The sequence below is a fragment of the Cetorhinus maximus genome, chromosome 10 (genome assembly GCF_964194155.1).
Source record: "Cetorhinus maximus chromosome 10, sCetMax3.hap1.1, whole genome shotgun sequence".
Lineage (NCBI taxonomy): Eukaryota > Metazoa > Chordata > Chondrichthyes > Lamniformes > Cetorhinidae > Cetorhinus > Cetorhinus maximus.
The window spans coordinates 189,614-209,704 of NC_135888.1; the positions used below are offsets into that span (position 1 = coordinate 189,614).

The 20,091-nt window shown below is 43.7% G+C and overlaps 1 protein-coding gene across 1 annotated transcript in view; it reads left to right on the forward strand.

The window, feature by feature from the left end:
* The window catches only part of rgs3a (regulator of G protein signaling 3a), a 201,497-nt gene that overhangs the window by 9,699 nt on the left and 171,707 nt on the right, over window positions 1–20,091 (forward strand). Inside the window, exons 4-6 of the mRNA XM_078549779.1 lie at window positions 4,236–4,572; window positions 5,732–5,771; window positions 19,859–20,073. Of these exons, the coding sequence (XP_078405905.1) occupies window positions 4,236–4,572; window positions 5,732–5,771; window positions 19,859–20,073 (592 nt within the window). The remainder of the gene's footprint in view (window positions 1–4,235; window positions 4,573–5,731; window positions 5,772–19,858; window positions 20,074–20,091) is intronic.

Consider the following 20,091-nt stretch of genomic DNA (forward strand, 5'->3'; position numbering starts at 1 on the left):
TGCCACCATGACCTTAGTGTAACTAACATCATCTTTCAGCACAAACCATGTCACAAGGTATCCTGGAAACATCAAGATCAGGACATTGGCACTCGCTGGATTGAATCATCACCAGATTTGACTCTCTGAAGCATTTTCAACACTTGCAGCTATCACAGCACTCACTGTGACACAGATCACTGTCTGGTATGCACAACGGTGAGGACGCAACCCTTGAAGCTCTTTTCATTCAAAGCAGAAATGCTGTCCTCATATCAACACCAGCTGTACTGCTTATCTGTACAAGAACAAAGGCGACTGCAGTGATTGCAACTACTATCGAAGCATCACCCTGCTGAGCATTGTGGGGAAAGTATTTGCCCTTGTTAGGCTGAAGATCTTGGCTGAATGCGTCCAGTGTGGTTTCAGAACTGGAAGATCTGTAATTGACATGATCTTCTCAGCCCAGCAGCTACAAGAGAAATGCCGGGAACAAACAAGACCACATCAATCTTACCAAGGCATTTGACCATGTGAGCAGAGGCAGTCTATGTAAGCTGTTGGACAAAATTGACTGCCTGCTGAAGCTGCTCAGTGTGATCTCTGCTTTCCGTGACAACATGATGGATATTCGGCTATTACGGGACAACATCAGAACTCTTTTAGATCCGCAGTGGGGTCAAGCAGGGTTGTGTTCTGACATCAACGCTCGTGGGCACGTTCTTTTCTTTGTTGCTGTCACCCACCGAGGGGGCCTACTTACATACTGGAACTGATGGAAATCTGTTCAACCTCGCTCACCTGAGATCCAGACAAAGGAGCGCCATGCCCTCATCAGGAGTTTACTCTATGCTGATGATGCTGCACTAACGTTCCATAGTGAGGAACACCTGCAGCGGCAAATGGCCAGACTCTCTCATGGCTGTAAAGAGTTTGGTTTGACCATCAGCATCAGGAAGACAAATGTCATGGTCAAGAATGTTACCATTTCACTATCAATCAGCATTGACAATATGATACTGGAGGTTGTTGATACCTTCGCATATCTAGGCTCCGTAATCACCAACAGTCTGTCACTTGATGCTGAAATCAACTCATGCATTGCAAAAGATGCAGCCCTTATATCCAAGCTGAATAAGAGACTGTGGAACAAAAGCAACTTGACTGAGAATACCAAACTGCTTGCCAATGAAACTTGCTTACTCAGCACACTTCTCTCCAGCGGTGAGACCTGGACAACATACGCTAGGCATAAGGGAAAGGTCAACAGTTTCCACAGGAAATGCTGGAAAAACCCAGCAAGCCTGATAGCATCTGTGGAGAGAGAAACAGAGTTAACATTTCGAGTCCATATGACCCTTCTTCAGAGCTACAGGGAAGTAGAAGTGTGATGAAGTTTATACTGCTTAAGGTAGATGGAGCAGGTGAAGCTGGATAGAAAGCCAGCGATAGATGGGGCAAAGGAGAGATTGGCAAAGATGTCATGGACAAAAGGACAAAGGGAGTGTTTGTGGTAGTGGTAATGGCTAAAAAAGGTGCTGATAGTGACAAAGATAAGAAAGCAGAATGTGATGATAGCAGAACAAGGGTGAGTGCTCTGAAAAGAACAACATGAACAAGTAACAGATGGCCCCTGCTGGGGTGGGTTGTGGGGAGGGGGTGGTGGTGGGGAAAAATGAATCAAAAATGGGATAAAAAGGGAAAAGGGGAAGAAACGATGAATAAAAATAAAACTAAATCAAAATAAGTGGATAAAAACATAAAAATGAATTTTGAAAAAAAGGGGGTGGGGATGGAGGAGAGAATTCACGATCTAAAATTGTTGAACTCAATATTCAGTCCGGAAGGCTGTAAAGTGCCTAGTCGGAAGATGAGGTGCTGTTCCTCCAGTTTGCGTTGAGCTTCACTGGAACATTGCAGCAGGCCAAGGACGGACATGTGGGCATGAGAGCAGGGTGGAGTGTTGAAATGGCAAGCGACAGAGAGGTCTGGGTAATACTTGCGGACAGACCGAAGGTGTTCTGCAAAGCGGTCACCCAGTCTGCGTTGGGTCTCTCCAATGTAGAGGAAACCGCATTGGGAGCAGTGAATGCAGTAGACTAAATTGAGGGAAGTGCAAGTGAAGCTGCTTCACTTGAAAGGAGTGTTTGGGCCCTTGGACGGTGAGGAGAGGGGAAGTAAAGGGGCAGGTGTTGCACCTTCTGCGATTGCATGGGAAGGTGCCGTGCGAAGGGGACAAGGTGTTGGGGGTGATGGAGGAGTGGGCCAGGGTGTCCCGGAGGGAATGGTCCCTACAGAATGCTGACAGGGGATTGGGGGGGCACGATGAGAAGATGGTGGTATCATGCTGGAGTTGGCGGAAATGGTGGAGGATGATCCTTTGAATGCAGAGGCTGGTGGGGTGAAAAGTGAGGACAAGGGGGAACCTATCATGGTTTTGGGAGGGAGAGGAAGGTGTGAGGGCGGACGCGTGGGAGATGGGTCGGACATGGTTGAGGACCCTGTTAACCACAGTGGGTGGGAAACCTCAGTTAAGGAGGAAGCAAGTCATGTCACATGATCCCTTTTTTCCCCACCACTGCCCTCCCCCAACCCACTTCAGCAACTCGAAAGTTAACTCTGTTTCTCTCTCCACAGATGCTGTCAGACCTGCTGAGTTTGTCCAGCATTTTCTGTGTTTGTTTCAGATTTCCAGCATCCGCAGTATTTTGCTTTTATATTGTATGAACAGTTTACACCTTCGCTGTCTCAGACGTATCCTTGGCATCACTTGGCAGGATAAGGTCACCAATGCAGAGGTCCTGAAGCATGCTAATTCTATCAGCATACAGTCCATGCTAAGCTAACAACATCTATATGCACTAGCTCGTCTACATTCATTGGATGGATGATGGTTGTGTAGCCAAAGACACTCTACTCTGTACAGTGAATTGGCTACTGGATCACAACCTGGACATCCATACTGCCACTACAGGGACACTTCCATGTTAGACCTGAAGATGACGGACATTGACAATGACAACTAAGGGATAGGCACTGACAGCTATGGCCTTTGGAAGCTGACTGTTTGGACGAGCATTGTGAGCAGAAATGAAAAGCTCAGCTGGCTGAGAAGAGAGCTGAGAGAAAACAGAGACCAGCAAATTGTGCACCTTCTCAGTCCATTGCCTTCCTCTGCAGCAAATGTGAAAGAGACTACCATGCCAGAATGGGCATCTGAGCCATACCACTCAATGCTTAACGCATAGTTGGCTACCATGGCTAAACCATCACCTTAAGTGATGCTGACTGCCTTTAACTGGCATCAGTTGAGTTCAGTTTCCCACCCGCCCACGTAGGCATGCAGCCGAAGAAGATTTTGGGTATAGTGGCTGCATGCCTGACTTCATTATATTGAGCTGGCAGCATCAATTCAAAATGGCTCCTGGTCATTTCTAAACTGTTAAATTTGATTGTGGAATATCTTGCAAAGTGCGACATGCTATTATTTTTTTCTCTGGTGAAAACGTCGAGTAAGTAATTATTTAGAATGTTAATTTATTTTAGTTAATTCTCGGCCCCAGTGATGCTTTTCAGTCACCTTAATTCTTCTTTGATAACACTTAAGTTACTGTTATAATATTGGGAGCATTTCTAAATGTTGTGTTTGTCTTCTACAGCTACACTCATTTCTAGTTTTCTTTTGCCATATTGACTACATTTTCACCATTTTTGAGATTTCTGCATTTTTTTCAGTGGTTTTACTCACCTTTCCCTTTTACAAACTCTGTAGTTTGTCTTTCTTAATTATTTCACTTTGTTTTGTTTGTAATCCATTCAGGTTCTTCATTCTCAAATTTATATTCTCTAGTCCTTGGTATGCATTTATTCTTCAAGCATTGTGGCACATGCTTTAAGGTGCTGCATTTGTCTTCATGATACATGATACAACCTTATAAATATGTAATCTACAGATCTCCTGTGCAACAATCAGTGTATTAATTACCTCAAATATTCAAGGATGAATTATATCACCAAAATAAACTATTGGGGATGCTGCACTGGAGATTTTGTTGCTTTTAATGAAATTTTAAGTACAATTGGTTGTATTGGACAGCAAAGGGTAAATATATAGATGGGAATATAATAATCACCCACAATTTCCCAATATCAACTATCAGTGGATGAGGCTCTACTAGTGGTGCACAAGCAGAAAACCTGCCTTTCAAGCATTATCACATGCTGTTTTTAATGCTATGTTATTTGCTCCTTTACAGAAACTGTCACAGCCAGATCATTGTTTTAATCTGGCGCCTTGTTCCTCGGTTGAAGCCCAGCTTTGAACGCATGATTAGAAAACCATCTTACAAATCAAATTATGAATTGCAGTCTCCACCCAACAAGCGTGAAAAGAACTGTAGCACTCCGTCTAGTTCTGTGGACCACAGAGAAAGTTGCCATATTGTGTATGATGGTACCAATGGGGTTGTACTGAACAGCTGGGAGCGACGTGAGGAGTTTGACAAGTGTCCACAAAGCGGGCCTATGGTGTCAAATGTTGGGTCTGAGAGAGACAATTTTCTCATTCTTTCACCAGTAAAACATGGGAGCCAGGTATGCACCTGATGAAAAGAAAGTTGGCTGATTTGGTTAAGTAGTGTGTTAGAAATACTAAAATATTTTGTTTCAAATATAAGAACAACTCTTGTTTATATGGTATCTTTAACAGAGAGAAACGTAACAAGGCACTTCACAATAGTGAATCATTGAGTCAAAGCACAAGATATTAGAAGGGGTGATTAAAAGCCAGGTCAAGGTTGTGGATTTTAAAAGGAGTGGGAGACCCATAGGCGCTTAGAGAGGGATTTCAAGGGCATAGAGCCTAGATGGCTGAAGGAATGACCATCAATGATGCAATGGAAGCAGTGAGGGATGCACAAGTGCCTAGATTTGAAGGAAGGTAATTTTCTATGAGGTTGTAAAGTTAGAGAAGGTTACAGTGATTGGGAGGGGTGAGGACATGAAGGGAATTGAACACAAAGATGAGAATTTTATACTTAAGACGCTGGGAGAGTAGGTACCATAGTAGGTCAGCAAACATATGGTTGAAGGGTGAGTGTGACTTGGTGCAGGATAGTTGGATAGGTGCAGCAGAGTTTAGATGAAATGAAGTTTACAGATGGTGCAGGATGAGAGTGTTGGATGGTTGAGTCTGGAGGTGACAAAGGCATGGTTGAGAATTTTGGCAGCAGCTGGACTAATGCAGGGAGTGGGGGAGGGGTGACATACAAACATGAAAATATCTGACAGAGAAAGACCTTTCGATCCACTCCATATAATCATAGTGTCTTATGACTCGTGAATAGAAACTCCCTACCCACCAAGAATCAAGGGATCTCTTGGGGAAGGTGAAAGACATAAAACCCAAAACCAATTAGGGAGATTGCTCCAAACAATCAAAACTAGGCCAGCAGATCATATTGACCATAGCCAAAGCTGGCACTGTGATAGAGAGGTGGAATAGACAATGCTCAAGATGGAAGTGAGCCAGGGTCAAAAACTCAGCTCCAAGTTCATAGGGACTGTGGGGTTGCCTGTGAGAGTAAAATTTTGTGCTGGGTATAAGAACAATATCTGGAACTTATAAAAATTGTAACAGTTCCAAGGTTTAAAGTTTGAATATTAGGGGTTGAATGTTGAAATTTTACCTTCCACAGCTGACTCATGTGATCAAAGTTATGTTCATTTTACTTATAATTTGATTACTTTTCAGATTCTGAGGACAGCATCTCAGGAGAACCATGTCATTTATGGTAAGTGTTTAAGATTAGTTATTAATGTAGCCTTCTGATATACAATATATTTCAGTCTGTAACCAGAAGCTATAAACCAACAGTAAATATTTAGTGTTACAGGCTAAAGTAGGCCTAGGACCCAGGGGTCAATTAGGCACGCAGACCAGAGTTTAATGTTTAAAACAGGCGAAGCTTATTCATCCATGGCAGTTGTGTCTTTTTTAAGTGGAGCAATGAACAAAACAGTAACAGGTATTATTTTCTAGTGTTAACCTCTTATTCTCAACTACTTCCTCTGCAACCTCTCCTCTAACTGAACTATTTCCCTTCCTTTCATCCTTCCAGGCTGGAGTATTGACTTTAATTGTCTTTAAAGGTTTTTTAAAAAAAACTATACCACCTTGCCTTGTTCATTCTGACATTTTATATAGCTTTTTAAAGCTGTACTTCTGCTGTACCTCTAGTATGGGTACAGAGGTCTCAAATACCTATAGCTCACATACCCTCCCATCCTCACCCTGTTGCATTAGCTACATGACAGTCACTCAATGACATACACTTATTCACCGGGTTGAGATATTGCTGAAATTGTTTCTGTCATAGTGTCTCCCAATTGATTCATCACTGCCAGAAATGAGAGGTAATTTGTCTTCCATACTCGGTGAAGGTAATTTTTTTAAGCTCCACTTATCGTGAATTTTGTGCTCAGTAAGATGTTAGTTTTGCACTGTAGAATAACGACAGCTTGCATTTATATAGAAGCCTTAAAGTACAAACTGTTCTAAGATTCTTTACAGATTCATAGTAAGAGGAAGAAGACGCTGAGCTAGGGGAGAGTTTAGTTGTGCTTAAAGACTTGGGCAAAAAAATGCATTCTGAGGAAATTTTTAAAGGAATAGAGAAGTGGATGGGTTTAGGGTGTAAATTCCAGAATGCAGAACTTAGGTAGCTAAAGGCTATACCAATGATTGTGGGATAAAGGGACATAGAGATGCACATGAAGCCGGGGTCACAGACTGAATGGACGGGTAGATTGTCTGGAGGAGATTGCTGACTTAACAGTGTGGCAAGTATTATGACACAGCCGATGGTAAAGGCCGAGTTATTCAAATTCCAGAGGGAAACGTGAAACAGCTGTCATAACCCATTTTTGCAATTTGTATGTTTGGAGATGCAGGCTTTGAATTCAGTAGTAATAAGACAACTGAGTCTCGAGAGGTTTTTTATAAAACTAAATTAAACATTTATTAATACAAAAAAGATTGTAAGCACGTACATATGTCTACAAAATTACTACTATAATAACTACAAAAATCACCTAATTAATCTGACTCTCAGTTACACCCCTGTTAAGACAACAGTAAAACACAGATTTAAACAGACCCCTGGCAAAGCACTCCTTGGACAGCTGCATTCAAAATGAGTTTATTTCAGCTCTGGGTCCTTGCAGACAGATTTGAGGCTTACAAGCTGGAAGCTTTAGATTTTAAAATCCCTCCTTCTTTTACCAACAGCCTTTATACATATTTTCCTCTTTGAATGCAAATTCTTATTGCCACTAGGTTTTTTTTTACTTTAAATCTTCTAACAATAAAACCCTTTCATAATACCCACTTTACTAGTAAGCGTTAAAAGAAACATTGTTTCTGAGCTTCACTTGGTTAGGTGTAATATTTCACCCACTCTTTTGAATGGTGTATTTACAAATGTAAATTTCTGCCTTTACACCTCACCTTCTATTTTCCTGTGTTTATCTAATTACCATTTCAAACCTACTTCTATACATCAAAATCTCTAGACCAGCTGGCTTTAATCCAATTAAGACACACACATGCAGACACGGACATCATTAAACTCTATTTTAAAATAATTTCCAATAACATTATAGACATTATATCTTCTTGACACAAGGTTATGGAGGGATTTGAGGATAAGAACTTAACTACCCCATTACACAATAAATGTAGTAGTGGTCTTGGGCAGATTCTCTGGTCATTTCTCTTCGTGGTCCTGCACTTTTCTCTTCAGTTGATTGTAAGAACCTCCCATTTTCAGCTTCAATGAGAAATGAGTAATATGACTGGGAAAGCATGCATGAAGTGGTTTCCCGTTGCTTTCCTCATATGTGCCAAAAGGAAACAACTCCTCTTCCCAAAAGGTCCTCTGCCTGTAAGTGCCTGTTGTTCCTCGAACTACTAGCTTATAGCTAATGTCATTAGTGACTTCCCTTGAGGCTGACTTAGTGCTGTGGGAGCAGTAAAATTCTGATCGGAGGGACTCGAGCAGAATGTTGTGAGATAGGTGTAAATAGATTTTACAGCCACCAACATGCTCAAAGGCCTTGGAGAGGAAGGGGAGTTTGGAGATGGAATGGGAACTAGTGATAAGTTGTTAATGAGGGTCATCTTGAAATAAAGTGGGAAATTCCCTGTGGATAGGGAATCATTTACAATATTGGAAAATGTGGGGTCCAAAAGGGGAAGTTGGATCAGTCAGAATGGGGTTGAAGAAGCAAGATGCAAGTCTTGTGGATGAGATGAGCATGGTGATTGAGGAGGGTATTTTGGGGAATAACTGGAGAGGCAGTATAAGATTGAGTTTCAGAGCTAGAGCAGGTGGGACTGGGTGGAAGTTTGCCTTTGTGGACATAGACTATGGGGAAAACAGCAGAAGCGACTAAACAGATGGCCTCTATCTTGGCGAACAAGAAAACCGTGAGCTCCACATAGGTATTAGAGGTAAGGATGCTAGGGGCAGGGGAGAGAGGTTTAAGGAGATGGTTGGCAGCAGAAAAAATAAGCTTTAGTTTATTATGGGTTATTTGTAAACTTAGTTCCTTTTTTCAGAATAGCTTAATTTTTACCATATGTTACATACATTTTTGTATATATGTGTATCTTGCAGTGAGGAAACAGCATCATGAAGAAAATTGTAGCAATTGGCTTGATTTAATGATCCTTGCTTATTCAGTAATAGCAACTTTTGAAGAAAAAAATGAAGGCTTGATTGGTTGATCTTGTAGTAACTGTTGGCTATTGATTCATCACATATCCCACCTGAAAAGGAACTGGTTAATGACTGGTTTACATTTCATTAGTGGGGTACTTGGGGCAAAGAATATAATTAACCAATAGGATTGTGGTTTTGCGAGCCAATCAGAATAGCTGACCGTACTATTTGTGAAGCTTTTGATGAGTGAAACCTTTGAAAGTTGTAATGCTATTGATATGTGTTAGGTGCATGATGTCTCATTACATGGATAATACTTTAGCTATAACAGCTTTAAAAGATTCAACTCCAAACTATATGAAGGGGGTTATCTCCAGGCATAGTGAAGTTTTTAGCTACTCTAAATGTAGGATGTGACATTACGAATAGTCCTTTATGCATTTACTATTGAATAAATGTAATGCTGACATCATCTTGTAAGATGATGGCTTGTGCCATGGTGGTCAACTCTATGTTTAGCATCGCCAGGTGTGATTCAGGAGCCCCATTCTGGCATGGCATTCTCTATCACACTGGCTGTAGTAGAAGACAGTGGGCTGAGAAGATGCAGGATTTGCTGACCTCTGTTTTATCTGGGCCCTGTTCTTAGCCAGCTGAGCTTTTCATTCCTGCTCACCTCTTCCAATGCCCTTTCATCAGTGCAGAATTCGTTAACTTAGCAATGAAGAGTATGCTGATGGAATTAGCATGCCCCAGGACTCCTGAGTTGGTGACCTTGTCCTGCCAAGAGATGCCAAGGATACGTCTGGGACAGCAAAGGTGGAAACTGTTCAGCCTTTTCTCCTGTCTGGCATACGTTGTCCAGGTCTCACCACTGTGTAGGAATGTGCTGAGGACACAGGCTTGGTAGACTCGCAGTTAGGTGTTCAGTCAGGTTGCTGCTGTTCCCCACACTCTTACTCAGCTTAGACATTACAGCTGCAGTTTTTGCAATGTGCGTGTTGATTTCAGCATCATGTGACAGATTGCTGGTGATTATGGAGCCTAAGTATGTGAAGCTATCAACAACCTCCAGAGTCATATTGTCAGTACTGATAGATGACATATGGCAACATCCTGGACCATGACATTTGCCTTCCTGATGCTGACGGTCAAACCAAACTCTTTACAGGCATGAGCGAGTCTGTCCATTTGCTGCTGCAGGTGTTCCTCACTATGGAATGTTAGTGTGGCATCATCAGTGTAAAGCAACTCTCTGATGAGGACTTGGGTGCCTTTGTCTTGGATCACAGATGAGCAAGGCTGAACAGTTTTCCATCAGTTCTGGTATGTAAGTAGACATCTTCTGTAGATGAACTGAAAGCATATAACAGCAGCGAAGAAAAGAATATGCCAAAGAGTGTCCATGCCAGAACACGGCTTGGTTTGACCCCACTATAGACCTCAGAGGATTCCAATGTTGATCTCTCATAGCTGACCTTACCTATCATGTTGTCATGGAAAGAGGAGATCACACTGAGCAGCATTTAACATTAATAGCTTCTCAATGTTAATAAATGCAATTGGCAGTTTATAACTATAGGAAGATGAGGGTTTGCTTAATATTTCGATGACTATTAGAGAAGCTTCTAAATTTTGGTCTGCATATTCAGGTGTCAGTTTTGGTTCAGTGACCGCAATTCACTTCTGATTCAGAAGGTTGTGGTTGGCACCAGTGTAGTGCTGAGGAAGTGCTCCATTGTCAGAGGTGCCATTTTTTGGAAATGGGAAGGCTCTGAGGTCTTATCTGCTTTCTTGGATGATTGTATAAGATGCCGTTACTCTGAAAAAGAGCAGGGGCATTATCCTGTCCAACTTTCAACCCTCAAACAACATCATTAAAATAGATGATCTGATCACCCTTTCATTGTGGCACCTTGCAAATAGCTGCCATATTTCCCTACCAGGATTTCCCTTCAAAAATGCTTCACTGGCTGTAAATTGCTCTGAGATGGCCCAGGCCATGAAGGGGTGATATAAAAGCAAGTTCTTTCTTATATCTTAAGCAGGGATCAGTGAGCTCGAGCCTGTTTAAAGCACTATATGGTGGGGTTGCCAGCTCGGGATGGGTGTAAGATTCAAAATGTTTATTTCCCTAGCGCTACATGGTGTGTTAATTTCAGTGGGATCAGCAAAGGTAAGTTACTTTACAGCAAAATTATGAATTAGTGAGTCTAACTAGACATGAACTTATGGAATGTGGCTTCAAATTATATGCCGAAGTCTAAGCATGAAAGAAAAACTACTTCAAGACTAAAGGTTGGTTTTCCAAACCCGCCAACGAAAGGCATTCATTTGTGCCGCAACACTAGGTGGAGCACACCCTACATATATGTAGATGCAGTGTTAGAGTGTCAGCTGCCTGCAATAAAGTTCAAGTTATCCATTTTTATGCCTGTACAAAGGGCAAAAGCCCTTAACTAGTCTACCCATGGTTTATCAACTGTTCCTCTGTAACATGCATCTGATAATTTAGTAAATGTTGAAGATATGTAATCAGGAAATTTCAGTAAATGAGGCTCCTGATGAACTCAGGTTGTGGAGGATTGATTGTACTATTTAGTTTGAGGACACTTAAAAAAAGCAATAAAAATCAGTAAAGTATTTTGGATAAAATATTTAAGAAAACACTTCACCACCCAGCATGGGGCTCAAAACAATGACTCCCGTTTAACAGTCCTATTATCTACCAATTGAGCTAAACAGCTGTGTACGAATTTCCTCCGCAAAGACTTTCTAACTTGTTCACAATACAATTCATAACCTGTATCCAATAAATCAAAAGAAAAATATCATTTAGTGGTTAAAGTTGCAGTGTTAACTTTTTGCAGTGATAAACTGGCATTGGAGCAAAACAGCATGCAGCTTGGTTGGAGAATCTATGCAGGTTGAGCGCATGTGCACTACTGTTCCTAACTCCTTTGGCAGGAGTTACAGTGATCTGCAAAATTCTATCACTTGGCAAAGGTAGAACTGAATGTGGTGCCGCCACCCTGTGGCATTGATGTAGAAATACAGACAGACACAGGCACAGTTCTCTGCCCAAAGGCAGGTACTTGGTGATTATTTGCCAAACTATGGCTAAGTGCTGTGATTTTTTTTTTACTATGGGTAGGGAAAGGAGGTACGTCCCGAGACTACTTCAGCCAGAACAGGGATTGAACTTATCCTCATGCTACCCATTTTTCCAACTGAGCTAACAGGCCTCTCTACAGGCAAAATATATTGACACCTAATTTACATTTACAAAGAGATTATGCTGTATTTTGTTTCTGGTTTCTGAACTGATCTTGTTGATGAAACTTTGTGCAAAGTTCATTTTCCTATACCAGGATGTAAAATTGGAAGAAAATGAATTTCCTTTGCAGTGCAAAGGCATACCCTAAACAGATGAACGGTGAAGAGTTTCTGCATTTTATGTGCAATATTCCATTTACTAACTGGAATGGATATTCTTGTGTGTGCTAATATTTATCTTGATTTATCATCAAAGAGCCTTAGCAAAACTGGAATCAATGAGAATCAGGGGAAAACTCTCCAGTGGTTGGAGCCATACCTAGCACAAGGGGAGATGGTTGTAGTTGTTGGAGGTAAATCATCTCAGTTCCAGGACATCACTGCAGGAGTTCCTCGAGGTAGTGTCCTCGGCCCAACCATCTTCAGCTGATTCATCAATGACCTTCCTTCCATCATAAGGTCAGAAGTGGGGATGTTCTCTGATGATTGCACAATGTTCAGCACCATTCGCGACTCCTCAGATACTGAAGCAGCCCATGTCCAAATGCAGCAAGACCTGGACAATATCCAGGTTTGGGCTGACAAGTGCCACACAAGTGTCAGGCAATGACCATCTCCAACAAGAGAGAACCTATCGCCCCTTGATATTCAATGGTATTACCATGTCTGAATTCCGCCCCCCCACCCCCCCCCACTATCAACATCCTGGTGGTTACCCCATTGACCAGAACCTGAACTGAACTAACCAGATAAATACGGTGGCGACAAGAATAGATCAGAGGCTAGGAATCCTGCGGTGAGTAACTCACCTCCTGACTCCCCAAAGCCTGTCCACCATCTACAGGGCACAAGTCAGGAGTGTGATGGAATCCTCCCCACTTGCCTGGATGAGTGCAGCTCCCACAACATTCAAGAAACTTGACAGCATCCAGGACAAAGCAGCTCACTTGACTGTGGATAGGGTGCCAAACATCCACTCCCTCCACCACTGATGCATGGTGACAGCAGTGTGTACCATGTATAAGATGTACAAGATGCATTGCAGGAACTCCTCAGAAAGCATCTTCCAAAATTATACCTCCTTGAGGAGAGTGCGAGAGGAGGACCCCGAGCCAGGCAGTCAGCAGCACCTAGAGGAGAGTGCGAGAGGAGGACCCCGAGCCAGGCAGTCAGCACCTAGAGGAGAGTGCGAGAGGAGGACCCCGAGCCAGGCAGTCAGCAGCACCTAGAGGAGAGTGCGAGAGGAGGACCCCGAGCCAGGCAGTCAGCACCTAGAGGAGAGTGCGAGAGGAGGACCCCGAGCCAGGCAGTCAGCACCTAGAGGAGAGTGCGAGAGGAGGACCCCGAGCCAGGCAGTCAGCAGCACCTAGAGGAGAGTGCGAGAGGAGGACCCCGAGCCAGGCAGTCAGCAGCACCTAGAGGAGAGTGCGAGAGGAGGACCCCGAGCCAGGCAGTCAGCAGCACCTAGAGAGCAGACCTGCATGAGAAGGGCTGAGGCGGCGGGAGAGAAAAACCGGCACCAGAGAGCCCCTTCAAGCCTGTTTCTACCTGTCAGAGCTGAAGTATGACGTCAAAGGAAAACACGTAGGTGATTGGTGGGTGTCTCTTCTGTGTCTCTTTTGATTGGCCAAGCGGTTTAAATCAGGAGACTTTATTGCAGCTAAGAGTACAGTTAAGAAATTCACTTCTAAACATTTAACATCCAAATTAATTAATTAAATAGAATAGAGATGGCTGGGCAGGCGATGTGTTCCAGCTGTAGTATGTGGGAGCTGGTGGACGCCGGAGCGATTCACAGTGACCGCATCTGCAGCAAGTGTTGGCAGCTCCAGGAACTTCAGCTTAGAGTTGATGAGCTGGAGTCCGATCTGTGGACACTGCGACACATCAGGGAGGGGGAGAGTTACCTGGACACTCTGTTTCAGGAGACAGTCACACCCATCGATTAATTATATCAAATTTAGATCGTGGTCAGGGGCAGGAGTGTGTGACTGCGAGTGAGGCAGGTATGGGGATCCAGAATTTAGCTTTGGAGGAGCCTCAGCCAGTGCCCTTGTCCAATAGGTATGAGGTTCTTGCTCCCAGTGTGGACGAGGGCACAGACTACCGGGAGGATGAGTGAACTGACCACAGCACCATGGTACAGAGCAGTGGGGGGAGAAAAGAAAAGGGTGGGAGTAATAGGGGATAGCATAGTTAGGGGAATAGATACTGTTCTCTGCAGCAAAGACAGAGAGTCCCGAAGGCTGTGTTGCCTACCTAGTGCCAAGTTTAAGGGCATCTCTTCTGGGCTAGAGAGGAACCTGGAGTGGGAGGGGAAGGATCCAGTTGTCATGGTTCCCGTAGGTACCAACGACATGCATAGGCCTAGGAAAGAGCTGCGAGCAGCTCAGGGCTAAATTAAAAAGCAGAACCACAAAGGTAATAATCTCCAGATTACTACCTGAGCCACGTGCAAATTGGTGTAGGGTAAATAAGATTAGAGAGCTAAATGCGTGGCTCAAAGATTGGTGTGGGAGAAATGGGTTCTGATTCATGGGGCACTGGCACCAGTACTGGGGAAGGAGAGAGCTGTTCCGTTAGGGTGGGCTTCATTTGAACCATGCTGGGACCAGTGTCCTGGCGAATTGTATAAAGAGGGTTGTTGATTGAACTTTAAACTAATTAGTCGGGGGGAGGGTGCAATTGGAAGGAAGTTTAAAAAATCAAATGAAATGAGAGAGCAGAGGTGCAGGGTAGTGAAGAGGTGAACGATAATCAAACTGTGACAGGAAGGGGCAGAAAATATAAGCAGAAGAGTGCAGCAGAAACTAGAAACAAAATGAGTAATAATGGTAAAAAGTCAAAGCTTTAATGCTCTTTATCTGAATGCATGCAGCATTTGTAACAAGATAGATCAGTTGATGGCACAAATAGAAATGAATGAATGTGACTTGATAGCTGTTACAGGGACGTGGTTGCAGGGTGACCAAGACTGGGAGCTCAATGTTCAAGGGTATTCGTCATTCTGGAAAAATAGGCATAAAGGAAAAGGAGGTGGGGTAGCTTTGTTAATAAAGGACCCCGAGCGGTGCGGTGGTGAGTAGTGATATAGGTGCAATAGATCATGATGTGGAATCAGTTTGGGTGGAAATACGGAATAGCAAGGGAAAGAAGTCACAGCTGGGGATCGTCTATAGGCCCCTGAAGAGTTGCCTCACTGTAGGACAAAGTATAAATCGGGAAATAATGGAGGTGTGTAAGAAGGGTGCTACAATTGTCATGGGTGATTTTAATCTGCATATTGACTGGACAAATCAGATTGGCAGGGGTAACATGGAAGATGAATTTGTAGAGTGCATCAGGGATTGTTTTTAGAGCAATACGTTGTACAACCTACCCAGGAACAGTCTATTTTAGATCTAGTAATGTGTAATGAGTTGAGATTAATAAGAGATATCGTAGTTAAGGATCCTCTAGGCGGTAGGGATCACAACATGGTAGAATTTCAAATTCAGTTTGAGGGCGAGCAACTCGGGTCTCAAACCAGTGTCCTCAACTTAAATAAAGGCAATTACAGAGGTATGAAGAAAGAGTTGTCTAAAGTGGGCTGGGAAAATAGACTAAGGGGAAGGTCAGTGGATGAGCAGTGGCAGACATTTAAGCAGATATTTCATAATGCTCAGCAAAAATTTATCCCAGTCAAAAAGAAGGACTGGAGGAGAAGGATGAACAACCCGTGGTTAACAAAGGCAGTCAAGGAGAGTATCCAATCAAAATTCAAGCCATACAAAGCAGCAAAAACTAGCGGTAGGCCAGAGGATTGGGATTTTTTTTAGGAACCAGCAATGGATGACTGAAAACTTAATAAAGAGGGAGAAAATTGATTATGACAGTAAATTGGCAAGAAATATAAGAACAAACAGCAAGAGCTTCTATGGGTATGTAAAAAGAAAGAGAGTGGCTAAGGTGAGCGTGGGACCCTGGGAGGATGCAACAGGAGAATTGATAATGGGAACAGGGAAATGGCAGATAATTTAAACCAATATTTAGCTGTCCTCCAGTCTTCAGGCACCTCTCCTGTGGTCAGAGAAGATTTGAAAATTAATGTCAAGGGCCCTGCAATCTTCTCCCTTGCCTTCCACAGCAGCCAGGCAGCCAGGGATGCATCTCACCTGGAACACATATTAATGTTCAAAGTCATTTGAAGTTACATTCACTGACCAAATGTGTGAGGTCTTTGAACGTCTTTCGGCATTGCACTCAGGCCCTTGGTTTTAGACTCCTGGCAACGACCACCCTGGCTATCTGATCTACAGCCTTTGCAAAGTTTAACTGGAGAGTCTCCTGGCTCCTTTTTGAGAGAAGCCATTACCCAGCTTTCCACCTCCTCCACCGAAGCCTCTCGTGTCGCACCAGAGTATCTTGGAGCCTGCTCCCTGGCATATTGTACCTACCTTATATCTTTTCCAGGTCAAAATCACTTTTAAAATGACCTCTAGTACCTGCTCCAGCCAAAATGCAGCCCTCCTTTAAGAGAGATAGGCTGGCTTTAAAGTGCTTGAACCTTTGCTAACCTCTCAAGATTGTGCACCCCCTACCCTGGATTGTAGCCATTTAACAACTTGCTTAGCGCTGGCTTTATGCTATGGTCTGGTAGCAGGCCTGGTCAGGTAGCAGGCCTGGTCAGGTAGCAGGCCTGGTCAGGTAGCAGGCCTGGTCAGGTAGCAGGCCTGGTCAGGTAGCAGGCCTGGTCTGGTAGCAGGCCTGGTCAGGTAGCAGGCCTGGTCAGGTAGCACAAAGTTTACCCATTATGACCCCTGTGCCCATTTTTGGGCTATTGAAATTGATGGCCTGACTTTCTTTTCAAGTATGCTAAACCTAGCTTTCTGTATACTGTGATAACAAATGGACAAATATGAGAGCACTTGAAATAATGTAATTGAGAAATGTATATTTATGTGATCCCATGTTTTGATTGTATGACCATGTTTGTTTGCCTCTAGTATGCAAGGACATTTTGCAAACTACCAAAGCACTTTGGTAGTAATTGGTAAGGGATGTTGTTTGCAGTGGGCACAGAAGTGTGATTTTTGATTTTTAAATGTTTAAATTTCATATTGTTTGAAATCTGTGTACTTAATATGTGCTTAATAACTTTTATCCCACATTGACTCTCTGGAATTGTCTATCAAAAATGTTATTTCACATTGGTTAATATAACAAGCTATTTTACTATAACTGGCCAAAGTTACCATATCATGATATAATTGAAGGACAAGACGAAAACATATTGCTGTACATGACAATTTTATGTTGCTGACATTGTGATTTTAACTAATTCTGAATACACCCAGCTGCATGTAGCAGAAAGATATTGGGTGGAATTTTTCGCTCTGGAGACTAAACGTGGAGGCAAGTAGGAAAGTCAGCGTGATTCCCACTGGGCAGCAGAGTGGGTGGACAGGCTTTTCAACTCAATTTTTATGCATCTGTGAGGAGCATAGTGAATTTTGTAGCAGAGGCAAGCAGGAAGTCACCCACCTCGCCATTACGTCATGGGGCTGAAGGTGCTAATGCCTTATTTAAACGGCGCCTGGCCAGTTATTCACCCGTTGCAGGCCAAGAGCTCTGCATTACTCCTCCAGAGTCTTTGTGGCTGCAGCTTTACTGGAGAAGCTGTCAGATGTGAGCAACCACATCCCTGGGACATATGAGGGCGCCTCCAGCATTGCCTTTCTCTCACCTCTAGATAAGAGCACCACCCATTGTCAGCCCATTGCTCATTACTGCAGTGCTCCGTGGTCGCCAGCCTCTTGGCCGTCTAGAGGCTCTGCTGCCTCTTGCTGTCCAGGCCTTTGCTCCTCCTGGCCCTGTACCAACTGGCAACAGGCCCTCCATCTCCTCATCTGGATGAGAGCCATTATTAAGCAGGCTGATGCGGCCTGCATCATCGATGCCTCAGTGGATGTGTGAATGAATTGAAGTGATACATTAAGTAAGCACATCCTTTAGAGGCTTCCCTCCAACTCAAAGCCAGCAGACAAGTGCTAAGCCCTTCACTCCGCCTCCATTTAGACATGGCCTGTTCTCCCCACCCCTTGCAGGTAAAGGACATCCTGGAGGACCGAAGATGGGTGTTCCTCCCATTCGTACATGAATGCGTATCGAGACATTGCTCTTTGACCAGAGTGAAGAGAACCATGTACAAGAAGCCTCATGTGGACATTTTTCCACTTGTCTCCACCACCCCCAAAACTGTAGAGAGACCATTGCCATAGTAGCATAGAAGACTTGAGCCCTTGTCAGCCACGACCATTCACCAGGGAGGATGGCAGTTTGGAGTCGCGAGTTGGCTGCCCTTCATTAACCATGGCCCTTAGGGGCATCCAACTCCCTTCATCCCTGCCTCTGACTGCAACCAATGGCAAATGGAAGCTCTACACCTTGCTGGGATCTCGGTATCATGAGACCCATGAGTTGGGAACCCTGCTGCAATATGAGCTTCACAATAGAGAGGAGAACACAAGCGAGCATCTTTCACGTCCAGTTGCTTCATAATTAACAGGGTGTCCCTAGTGCTGACCTTGAACTCCACCTACCCCCTCCCACTTCAAGGATTCACATGACCAGAGCAGCTGTGTTGTCAAGACTAGCCTTGAGAAAATGGTGTGTGTGACTTTTCAGACACCACTCCACTAACTCCACCCATCACCACAGACCCACCGAATACTACCATTCCTCTCCCTTCAATCACCCTTGCACCTCCCTCATTACCCTGGACCTTATAATAATCCACCTGCACATGCCTCCCCCCACCTCTGCCGACGCCTGTAACCACCCCCATGCCCACCCTGAGCCCGTACCCACTCGTTGTCCCCACCTGTCTTGTCCCACTCCATGACCCACCCGATGAGACTTTCACTTACCAGACTGTCACACTGGATCTCTTCCCACCCTACCGTATCCCATTTCTCCCTTTGACTGTGACTGTTCCCTTCTACCACCCGTAGAGTTCTCCCCCCAGGACCCCACCGTTGACACCACCAACTCTGCCCTCTAAGACACTCCCCCTTTCCCCGGACACACTCCCCTCCATCCTCCATAAGCCTGCCTCCCCTGTTCAGCCTTGGCACTGCTTGTGATGCAAGCACTCGAAATCTCGCGCAACACTCTTAAAGATAGGTGAAAGCAGCTTCCATGTACTTCGAGATGAAGTGAAGCTTGCTAGGCACACGCCACTTATTTCCAGTTGGGAAGCAAACCATTCTAATAATCCACTGGCGGAGCACTTAATTTGGAGGTGAAACATAATTCTGGAGAGTTGGCCTTTTAATGAGCATCCATGAGATGCAAATGTGGTTCCTGGCATGGATTAGCAGGAAACTCGAGCCATCTTTAATGAGCCATCAAAGTCAGGAGAACAAAATTCCAAACTAGTTTCCTGCTGGTGGGAACCAGACTTTTGCCATCACGCCATATTTTGTGCCCCTGCCCGCCATGATTCCCGCTGCTGGCAGGAGCAGAAAATTCAGCCTATTGTCTATTCGAGCTGTCTGGATTTTTGCTACAAAATTGTCAACTGTGATTACGGAAACATATTTCTGTTATAAACTATGACAAAAAAAATCCTTTGCTAAATATTACTCAGATGGAAAATTAACAAATTCAGAATGTTAGGCTTTTTTGTACATTACAAATGTGTGATGTGTTGCTTAAGACGCAGCACAGACTTAACAAGGGAGGTCTCTTGCATATAAGTATTATGCAGTACATTCTCAAATAGATGTCATTCACATTAGAATTGTAGCTTTGGATGGTATGACGTGCTTATTTCTGGAAACTCAAGTTATCTTATTGTATGCAAACTTAAGGATGCTTGGTATAATTTTTTCTTGCAGCAAACGTAGACCGAAGCAGAGTTCAAGGTGGCCCAGAGAGAAAACAGTCACTTATAGGATCTTCAGCAGACATCTTGAAATCAACTGTACAAGCAGTGAAGAATTATGGGAATTACAGAAACTGCACAATTGTGAGATCTCATATTCCCCATGCCAACTATGGGACATGCATGACTCTGGCTCCAAAAATTTTGGTGTTCCCTCTCTTTGTTCAGGTGATATTATTGAATTGT